Below are 10960 nucleotides of genomic sequence, written 5' to 3'. Positions count from 1 at the left end.
CTCGTTAACTATCGAAGCTAGCGAAAACTTTTTATACAAAAATTGTAGATCTCGTCATCCTCTACAAGAAAGGTCATATACAATTTTCCCATAGATTCAACAGTTTGGGAGTTATTGGCCAAAAACGAAAATTTGGAAGAAATTGAAGGGGTACCCCTTGGAAAAATCTCGGAAAAATCGAAAATTTTTTTTTGTTGTTTATTATTAGCAATGTTCTTTCGACGTCTGATTTCTTTTTAAAAAATGCCTTTCTAAAGTGCATAAACTTTTGGAATTGACTGTATAGCCAATACATCCTTAAGGTATCCTATTTGCAAATCATTTTCCAAGTATTACGTTGCTGTTTGCATAATCATTAACACATTAAAAAGAAAATGGAATTACAGCAACGAAATACCTTCTTGATTCAGGGGAAACTTTTATCTGGCGCAGAGCCAGCAGACAGGGTTTAGCATAAGGAAGCAATCGTTCCATAATTATTCCTCTAAATTTAAGTTACTTCGGACCGTGAATCACATACACGTGCTATAAGTTCTACGTATAACTCTACAACCACTGTATCTCAAAGGAGCGAATACAACTTCTGAAACTGACTCTATCCGAATTTGTTGACACGTTCTTTTTATATCAAAGAAAACAACTTACACGACAGTTGATTTTTGTTTAACAGGACTGTCATTGTTGGTTTTGGTGCAGCTCGGCGCCGAGGCGCACTCCTTGGCCTTAACTGTAAGCATTGTCGGCGACGTCTTATTGGCAGTGATCGTCGGCGAACTCGGCGAATATTTCTCGCGGGTTGCTTGCCGGCGACTCTTCACTGCCGGTGCACGATACTTCATCCGTGCTTCGAGTCGTTCCTTGGCGATGTTAGTCGCCGGGCTGAGCGGCATCCGCGTGATTCTTTCCTTGCACCAAGCCACGTGCCTCTCGTACGCTTTGACGCCGAAATGTCTATTACAGGTAGGACACATACCCTGCTCGTTGGCGCGTGTCGGCGCGTTTGGTGTAACCGTCGTACCGCACTGTTTCTGCATTGTGGAACCTGCCTGCACACATGTAATTTCATATTAAATAGTTTTTGCTATAAAGCTTTCACGTCATCCCTTTTCTTAAAAAAATTCTTTGAATCAACTGAAGCTTTTAAGTATCGATTATTAAATTTTATTTAAATTGAAACCTGAAAATAATAAGAAGTATCCCTATTGATCAGAGTTAAGATTTTGCAAGAACAAGGCAGATAATTTATAGACTGTGTTGCAAAGAAAATTCATCTCACGCACGAATGAACTTGCATCACTTGTGATGCATCTGGGTTAATCAGCGATCTATCCGCAATTCTCATTTTGCGCTGCCTGCCTATGTACCGATATCGATTTAATTCTGCTATCTAGTATTCTACAATTGATTCGTATCCAAACAACATTTTTATCTTATTCATGAAATTGATCAGAGATAATAATGAACTTCGCGCGAAAATCATTGTGATTCTTGAAGCATCGTACGATAGAAGATTAAAATCGAGAATTCGTAACTACATACGATTTCGTTGCGAGCTGCGCGGACGGCCCGCAATAGATCATCGTGCGTCTGCTTCCAACTGGATTTCGGCTTCGAGGACCTGCCGTCCGGCGAATGTCGTTTCTTCCCTTGCCTGGGCAGGAACTCGGCCAGCTCTGTGCCCTGAATCCTCTGCTTAGCCGAATCGAACGGCTTCCTCTTCTTGTTCGTGGACCGCTCGCAGATCTTGGAGTGTTTCTCCAGCGACTGCGGCATAAAGGTCCGTGCGCAGATCGCGCACGGTAGAAGGATGGGCGGCACATCTGCATCCATTTACCGAGAATTAACCGGCTACTGCGATCCTCCTGTGCAGAGACAGGCACACGAGATGCGTCCGTGTATGGAGGCAGAGTGAGTCAGAACGATCCCGAAAACGCGATCGACTCAGATCGGTGAACCGATATCAACTTGCCCTCGAACAATTCTCTGGTCTCTCCCGATTGAGGTGTCCATGGTTTCTGACTCAGTCTGCGCGCCATGCGGGACGTTACAGTCGTTACACACTTCAACGCGTCGAGAGATGTTAGATTCAATGCCGATCGGTAACTTCAACTAAGGCGTTTTCGCATAAGAACCTCGTTGCATCTTTGAAAGCCACAGCGCGCTGCTTCGAGCGATCAAAGTTCTGTCTACGCACATCAGTGACGTGTCTGTTCGACGGTAATTCTCACAGGAACAGTCGCCGATACACGCGAACGAACTTTAAATCTTGCGCAATTCAAATCGTATTATAATTGTTAACACTCTGTTTAGTATCACGCTGTGTTAGAACGTAACATATCCAATTTTCACGAATCTCGAATCTGTTTGCCAAACTTGTCGTGGTCGGCGTCCGTCGATTCAGTTCTCAGGAAGAACTACAACGGCGAGTAACGGAAGTATGCGAAGGTCAAGCACGAATAAATCGGTAAGGCTTTAGTCGATAATCGATCGAATCGAATCTAGATACAGTCCGATTGTTTGAAACGCGTGCGAGTCGCAGCCACTTACGCGGACTCATTAAAACAGACAACGAGGAGGAGGAGGAGTATTTAGACGAGGACGAAGTGTCGCCCCCGCGAAAACTAATCGCCCACAAGAGAACAAGTTTCCTTTTTTGTCGTAACGAGTTAAACACATACTGTTGACTCGAACGTTATGTTTCTACTTGCTGTGTCGTAACGTGTGTTGCTCCTATGCGCCGATGATTCCTTCCGTCCTCGCTTCTCCGACGATGGCTATGGCTACGTTGCCAATGAAACGCCTGCTACTTCTTTACAGAAGGTGTTACCTTCACGGCCGGATTCACAATTCTACCGACACGTTATTTATCGGCGATCGCTAGGCGACGGTTCGCTTTCGTTCTCCTTTTGTGGTCCTCCGCGATTTTCGCTTTGTTCGCGAAGTGATTCTTACACATTAAACCAGTCGATTGGAAAACATTCATCATCGATAAATTCGACAACGCGCACTCAGACGTGTTTACTATTCGTCTTCCACTGTATTAGGAAACACTTTTATTCATTTTTATTTATAATGAAGAGATGTCAATAATGAATGCAGTCATGAATTAATACCACCAAAGCACACAATTTAATTAATAAGCCAATATATTTATATTATATAATACATGTTAGGCACGATTAGATCGCCAAGAAAAAAAAAGGTCAAAGTTAAACAGAATGCAATCCAAAAGGTAATGAAATCCTGAGAATTGTAATTCTCAGATACAAATCATACCTGGTTCGTCAGATGGCTCGATTTGTGTAATTTTTTCCAAATCGACAAGTTGCTCTTTTGATGAACACTGATCGTAGGGTGGCCCTTGTTCCACCCTAGCTCTTCTCGAAACGCAGCACAACATTGGAGAGAATGGAGACACACTGACTGAGTCTCTCTATCGGCACGAGGCTGTTCTTGAACGTACGCAATCTCGTTCTCTTCCCTTGTAAAAGGAGTTTATTTTAGGTGTCACTGCGAGAGCATCAGGAGCACTCGTTTCTTCCTTTTAATAGCGATGGAACTGAGACTCCCTTCTTGCGGTGAAAATCATTTAAATCTGATCTCCAAAGAAGTTTAAAATACTCTTGCCCGCTTCTTAATATGTATTGAAAACAATCTCGTCTTTTGATTCTGCTGTCGATAAAAGTTCAACAACTCGGGAGATTGCTGCTTAGTGATTACAGAACTCGGAAAGAACTAATATCGATTGCATTCAAGCTCATGTCCCTAATTCACCTTACGACTTCCGCTTTCGGTAAATATCGCGGTCGTCAATAAGTCACGAAACGATTGAGCACGTATAACAATAATTAATGTATCATTGATCAATAAACGACTGGACGACAGGAAAAGGAATCATAAATCCGGTGTTTGAGTAATAAAATCATATTCAGAAATGATCAAATAAAATCCAGTGGATCGAATAATTTTTTTCGAAATTAATCAAAAATGGAATACATGCAACAAATCCCTTATTTCTGTATCACGTTTATTATACAATATGTTTGATGGTAAGTACTTGCCACTGACATCACATGTCGATGATCGATTCACCGGGCGTCGATTCAGTTTTTCGGTCATTATTAAAATTAACACGATCTTACCTCTTTCGTCACCTATCCGATTCTCACATTCGAATAGCACCGATCTAGTTGATCGGGGATCGAAAATAAATTAGCTCGGACCCATCGCTAAGCGCCACACGGCTTTCCGCTTGCACACCTAAACACCTTCGGCGTTAGGTCCTCGTATATATTATTAGAAAGCGGATCCCGACCGCAAAATTGGTACCGGACGGAAGTGAGCACGGCGCGAGAAAAACTCGCGCAGCGTTCGCGGGTATCTCTCGACGCGTTATTTGTGTCCGACGAACCACCGCGTCTTCCTAAATACTAACTGACTAACTGAGACGGTTTGACATATGCAAACTTACCCTCAACCTCCGCCATGTTAGTAGTTAAGGGAAACAATGATCGCCATAGTAACCGGCGACGAGTACTCCGACTGTTGGAAAACCCGTAGGTTTTATCAAATTATTAAAGAATCGCGTTGTGCACTGGCCGTTGCTCCCTGCTTTGCGATTATCGATTTACATATTTGTTAAATCAATTTCTCCGCTTTCAAACACGCGAGATTCTTAAGGGAAGGATTCTACCGACAATAAATTTAACAATCTGCAGATTTTTGTAGTTACTGCTAGCTGAAGTTTTTAAAAAGGCGTGGTCAAATTTTTAGAGACTGAGGATATCTAAACTATCAAAACTATCTAACATAACATAATAATCTAAACTATTACTAAGGAACAGCTGATTACGCTGATGTATTCAATTAATTTATTTTTATTTCCATAGTTATTAAAAAATTATTTTCAAATAAACTGTTTTCCATAGATACTTATTTCCATTTGGTTGTTGTTAAAATAATTTCTAGCAATCTCTGATTAGCAATTCCTGTCTATACATATGATGCAATATACAAGATGTGAAAATGAATAGAACTCCTTTAAGTCAGGTTTTATTTTATGTTATTACAAATTACAGAAATAGTTAGGGCAGGGATACCTTTGTACAGAATCTCTTCTTATTAGAATCTATCTTTATTTATAATGTATAATAGATTATTGTATTGGGCAAGGTTTAAATGATCTGTTTGTGGATAATGTTGTGGAATGTTGTTTAATTAATGGAAAGAAAAGAAATAACGAAACATTGAATATTAATCTTTAATGCTCCAGCTGCAAACAATAAGAGTGACTCTTATTTTATTACACTATTACAGTATCCTCACTACTCCCCGCTGCTATTGAATGAGATGGTGGCAGAAGGGCGCGCGTCTTTCTCCTTCTCTGTATCCCCTATCTGATTGAGAATCCTGTAATTTCACCCTGCGGGCTTCTTAGCAACAACCAGTGTGGCGCGGCAGTAGCATGGCGTCCTTCATTCTTGGGCATTTATTATAACGAAGACTGCAACAAAGAGCGAGCGGCAAGCATCTTAAATTATTCATAAGAGTCTATAGCTATTTTTGGTCAAATTTTAGCCGCTCGCTGGTGTCTTTAGTAGCTTGTTTTTAATATGTAACGTAATAATTCTATTGTCCCTCCAATTCATGTAATTTTATTGCACGTTTGTGATATTTTTATGTAACGAGGTATATTTTGTTCTGTTATTTTTATATAATATACAATTCTAATTTGCTTAGATTTCTGAAATTTTTCGTACACTTTGGTTTTATATATTTAACTACTTTTATTTCTAACCTCGAAAGAATTCAAGAATTAACTGGTATACAAGTTCCTTTTGCTGTGTGATACAGAAATGAAACGAAGCATGCCGGGTCATTCTCATCGCGATCAGAAGAGTAGATCAGCACATAGTGAAGATGGTGAGCAGAGTCAAAAAAGAGCAGAAGAAGAACGCTTGCGACGTAGACGGGAATGGATGATACAGCAAGAACGGGAACGGGAACATGAAAGGCTGAAAATGAAGAAGATTTGGGAATTTGAGTTGGAATATGCTCGTAAGAGAGGCCTACCATTGCCTAAGAAGCCTCCACATTGTAGTCGTAGCATGAGTAGAAGCAAATCTCCACAAAATCCACATAGAAGAAAATCTATATCAAGTGCACCTAAGACGTCCATACTATCTGAGAAGTAAGTATAAAATTTACAATGCTTCAAGTAATATGTATACTAGCAGTACAATATTCAACGATTAAATGAGAATTATTTCATTTACCTCATAATTATTAGTTTGTGAAACAATCTGGATTTTAATGAACATATTTTTGATCTTACAAAACAGGATATTTTTCATTCCAGATTAGATGGTACAACACCTGTATTTAGAGGACCAGAGGGTACACAAATTAGTATTGCAGCATTAAAAAGAATCAAAGTAGATATTCACAGAAATATTCCTGCAGAAAATACGAGTGGCGAACTGCGAAGAGATATTGTCAATCCCGAAGATGTGCTGCTCATGAGAAGACCGGGTAAAGTGTTGTTCTTTAGCGTAATTATTTGAAACCTTTTAGTCATTCACGGAAGAAATGCCGAACATGGATATAAAGTCAACACGGAAGATGATTTGCTCTGGAGAATCCAAATTCAAGTTTCAAGAAATCGTATGCTTTATAATGTAAGGTTGAAAAACCTTGATTCTACTTATTTTTTCTCTGTATTACTTAAGTTTCATTGAAAATGATTCAATTTCACTATAACGACATTTGAAGAATGGAACTGTCTACGGCATGAAGATTCCGGATTTTATCATCCTGATCTATAAAGCTCAAGAATTAACTCGACTGTTAGTTCACAGTATATGTGGAATACAACGTGGGATCGGGGTATTGAACACGTAATGTGCAATACGTAAGCACAATATCTTTTATCCTAGATGTTTTAAGGTTGCTTATTTTTTTCTTTTGCTGCTTTGTACACTTTCGCCGTCGAGTTTGCACAAAGAATTATGTTCTTAAAGTATTCCTAAGACGAAAGTAACGATTTTGTTTTCTTTTTTTATAGTGTGATAATGTGCTCAAATAATTATGTTTGAATGCTTGATATTTTATTCATATTTTGTGCATTCTCTTAATGCTCTGCTTTTGGGCCGTTTGCATGCTAAGATGCAAAAACTTAATTTAAATATTTTAATTTTGGTGATGTTGTGTTGAAAGTTCACTAATCGGAAGAACAAATTTAGATAATTCTGCAATGGAAGATTCTAACTTTGATACTGAAGTTCATATTTCCACAGTCGAAGATGCTATCTTCAATACTGAAGTTTATAATTTTTCTATGGAACATGTGGAAGTCAATTAAATAATACAGATTCGTACTGTAAGCTGCAAGACTTGATTTTATTGAGTCGTTAGTAGAGTTTATTTAACTTCAAGTAATAGAATAATGGTATTTCAAAGATTGATTAAATGAAATATTTTTATTGTGAAATATTCAATTACTTAATTGTAACGTTTCATATCATTTTTTATCTGGCGCTGAAAAAAATTGTAAGTCTGATGAATTAAAATAAAACCAGATAAAATAATCTACATTACTGTTGTACTAAACAGTGAACTAATTCCGAATATAAAAAATAATTATATGCATCCCGTGTTATGGCTTACAATTATTCAGAGGTAGCCAGCTTATTTACATGCCAACTGTACTGCTTAATTGCTTCCTTCATATGCATGCATCTTAATGTTTTTTCTTTAAAAACAAATGTGTCTAATTCCAGGAGAAGGAGCCAAACCGATATTTGAAAGGGAAGAAATAAAGAGTGTAGTTAAGACGGAAGTTGAAGTTGAAGAACGCCGTACAATTATAGCTGTAAACAATGAAAACTTAGGTATATCATTTAAAGCTTCTTCCTTTTCTATATAGATATATTATGTGTTTAATATTGTGCAGGAAAATTAAAATTACATTTTTAATTTATAGGACATAAATCGGAAGCATCTAAAAAATATACTGTCACTTCAAGAAGCCGAAGTCACAGTCCACGGCGTACATCGTCTCGCCATTCCAGGTTTGTGTACGCAGTGGTAAAAGTATTCTGCAATGCAGCTGTAATTTAAGCTTTTAGTTATAAAAATATGTAAAATATGGATATGATTGTATACAGCTAATTTATGAACATAAAAGCGTTTTCCCATTAAATAAATAACGTACTTGTTCATAAATGGGACTAGTATACAAGCAACATTCAAATGGTTAAAGAATGTTGCATTGATGTATTGCACAAAAAATGATAAATGTAACTGACTTAAAATTAACGCTTAAACGCTTGGGTATTCATTTTGCGACTATGCCTGTGCATTTAATAATAATTTACATACAGATTTAGTAAACGTATCCTATTATAAATCACGTAAACGCCGGATGTTCAAGTGTTAATACATAATTTCTGAATAAAAATTCAAAGTGTAGAGTGCAGGAAAGACTGTGTGCGTGTGTATTTGTATATGTGTGTACATATATCACCAACTTGCTTGTGCTTTATTTCTTATTTCAGGCATGTTGTTTTGTGTTATTACAGTTTGCTTCTTTTCTAGCTTTATTAATGCTTCACACACTTCAAGGGAACAAGAAGGCACACAAACGGAACATGGATATGATTCACAGTATTCCCGACCATGCACATTACTTGTTCCTGTTGTTACCAGTCCTTATGCTTATCTTTTTGGTTCTAGCATTTAGCTTTCTTGTATGTAATATAAATGTGGATATACAAAACATAGGCTACCGTACTAATAAGTAGACTACAAGTTTTTTATCGCTACACTTTTCATTTCAATAGTATCAAATCAAATTTAAAAAAACGTAAATTTACTTTTATGGAATATTCAAAATTAATCTATTCAAAATAGCAAAAAGCAAACGTGTATTATTAATATAAAGTTCATAATTAGTATATTTCTTTGTTATTTCACATTGGTATATCAGATTTTGCAGTATACTTTTACACTTCTGGTAATATATTATTGATAATATGATTAGTGTCAAGATAGATACGAGGTAAGTAACACCAATTCTAAAAACTAATTTTAATGTGTATTTGAATGTATCGTTGATAACAATTTCGTTCAATTATCCAAGTCTGATTGTGATTTAATTTTGTAATCAAAGAAAATTTAATTGCCAATTCATTTTATCAATTTCAAATCACTCATCTGTATTTTGCTGCTTTAGCACAATTTTCATAAACAATTTTTGGTTTATATTTCCTTGCTTGTTATATGTATATATGTATAATGAAAATAAAAATACGAGAGATATATAATTATAAATATGAACAGAATATGGATATTAAGAAAAATGTATAAAAAAATAAACAGAGTAATGCTGCTAAACCAATATGGATACTATTTTAAATTAAATGTGCAAGCCAGTAAGTAACTAGAAACCTGGGTGTTTATTAATTACAATATTAACTCTTCTAGGCACGAGGACTCAAAACATGATGAAAAACACTTTCACAGAAGCGATAGGTATATATATTATTATTTCATCAGTGTTAAATACTTTCCAGTCGTGCTTCATTAGGTCTGATACAATCTCCATAGGGAAAGACGACGCAGTAGAGACAGAAGTCGAGAGCATAAAGAGAAAGATAGGCGACGTAGTCGATCGTCTGATTCAGAGGACTTGTACCTACGAGAAAGTCGTCGAAAAAGTCATCAAGATCACTCGCGTTCAAGGGTGAGAGAAGAAAAGAGATGGAACAGAGATTCTCACCATAGGTACGTATATCGCGAGATCTAATATAAGTTATAAAAAATTATATTTTAAACGCGTTCATATTGTTATGGTAGATTATTGAAAGACGAAAGGCCTTATCGCGAGTATCGTGAAAGGTCGAGAGAACGATCTCGAGATAGAAATGAACGGGACAGACCTAGGGAATGTGGAGTACCTCCACCGCATTATATTGAGCAGATTCCTGTTCCTGTTTATTACGGAGTCAGTATTTAATTAGTACCAGAGTATATAATCAGTATGCAGTATAATCATGATTTACGTGTTATATTTTTTTTATGTAGAATCTACCACCAAGGCCAATAATGTTTGGACCCTTGGTTCCAATGCGACCACAGGTTCCTTTAGGCAATAGACATCCTCCTATGATAGGTTCAATGAGACCATATCCACCACGATTCGTCCCTCCAGATATGTATAGAGTACGGCTGCCTCCAAATCATAGTACGTATTGTGTATCTACAGCTATGAGATAACTCAGGTGACAGAGGAGTATACTATTTGAATTTTATACAGGGTACGGACCGATGTATTGAGCAAATATTTGTGATAAAGTCGTTTTGATATACATACTATACATGAATGTATAGCACTTGATTAATACCCCAAATATTAGGCGACATACTATAGGGATTTTATAAAGAATATGTATCATGATTGATATATGCATACATTATGTTCAATGTTAAATTTTATTGCTGTACATATTGTATATGTGTTATATAGGTTTTTAACTACTATTTTATAAGCATTATTTACAAACATATGAGCATGTATAAGGCGATTGCTTTTTAAGTGAAATTATTGTGACGATAAAGCGAATGAACTTGCTGCTTTTTATAGTTTTAATCAATTTTTAAATTTAAACTGGAAAGTCAACTTAAAGTCATTTTCTGCTTTGGAAAACAGATTACATAATGTAAGAATGTATGTGCCTCACAATATGAACTGATAAAAATGAATGTATGTGCCTCACAATATGTATTGATGAAACTGACTGTATGTATGTGCCTCACAATACGTATTGATGAAAATGAATGTATGTGCCATTGACAAATTTTAATAAATTTTATCTTTGATGATATTGCAAGTTTGGTTTTTCTGTTTCCACCCGTTTCTTACCATTACATTGTACAGCTTGGGACAATGATTCCTGGCCAG

The 10960-nt window shown here is 36.7% G+C and overlaps 3 protein-coding genes across 10 annotated transcripts in view; 1 reads left to right on the top strand and 2 right to left on the bottom strand.

Annotated features, from left to right (window-relative positions):
• Positions 1-1520, bottom strand: part of LOC108629119 (succinate dehydrogenase [ubiquinone] flavoprotein subunit, mitochondrial) — a 15599-nt gene extending 14079 nt beyond the window's left edge. The window contains exon 1 of the mRNA XM_026817032.1: positions 1277-1520. Within this exon, the coding sequence (XP_026672833.1) occupies positions 1277-1342 (66 nt within the window). The 5' untranslated portion in view covers positions 1343-1520. The remainder of the gene's footprint in view (positions 1-1276) is intronic.
• The window catches only part of LOC108629096 (uncharacterized), a 9460-nt gene extending 7387 nt beyond the window's left edge, over positions 1-2073 (bottom strand). For all 3 annotated transcript variants that reach the window (XM_026817028.1, XM_026817029.1, XM_026817031.1), the window contains exons 1-2: positions 1540-2073; positions 646-1046 (exon numbers count right to left, since the gene is read on the bottom strand). In XM_026817028.1, coding sequence (XP_026672829.1) covers positions 646-1046; positions 1540-1830 — 692 coding nt within the window. In that variant the 5' untranslated portion in view covers positions 1831-2073. The remainder of the gene's footprint in view (positions 1-645; positions 1047-1539) is intronic.
• Positions 2074-2377: 304 nt separating this feature from the next.
• Positions 2378-10889, top strand: LOC108629121 (serine/threonine-protein kinase fray2-like). Of its 6 annotated transcripts, XM_018031520.2 has the most exons (11): positions 5362-5688; positions 5854-6190; positions 6359-6396; positions 6463-6531; positions 7779-7889; positions 7982-8069; positions 9484-9531; positions 9607-9783; positions 9856-10003; positions 10084-10243; positions 10316-10889. In XM_018031520.2, exons 2-11 carry the CDS (start codon positions 5856-5858, stop codon positions 10333-10335), a joined length of 1194 nt encoding a protein of 397 aa, XP_017887009.1. In that variant the 5' UTR covers positions 5362-5688; positions 5854-5855; the 3' UTR covers positions 10336-10889. The 6 variants fall into 6 exon arrangements, with proteins under 6 accessions (XP_026672837.1, XP_017887009.1, XP_026672835.1 ...); XM_026817036.1 differs by lacking the exon at positions 5362-5688 and adding an exon at positions 2378-2464 and having other exon boundaries at positions 6359-6531; XM_026817034.1 differs by having other exon boundaries at positions 5364-5614; positions 6359-6531.
• Positions 10890-10960: the final 71 nt, after the last annotated feature.

Source organism: Ceratina calcarata, unplaced genomic scaffold (assembly GCF_001652005.2).
Source record: "Ceratina calcarata isolate Rehan_Ccalc_2016 unplaced genomic scaffold, ASM165200v1 scaffold554.2, whole genome shotgun sequence".
Taxonomy (NCBI): Eukaryota; Metazoa; Arthropoda; class Insecta; order Hymenoptera; family Apidae; genus Ceratina; species Ceratina calcarata.
This window is presented reverse-complemented; position numbering and strand designations above follow the sequence as displayed.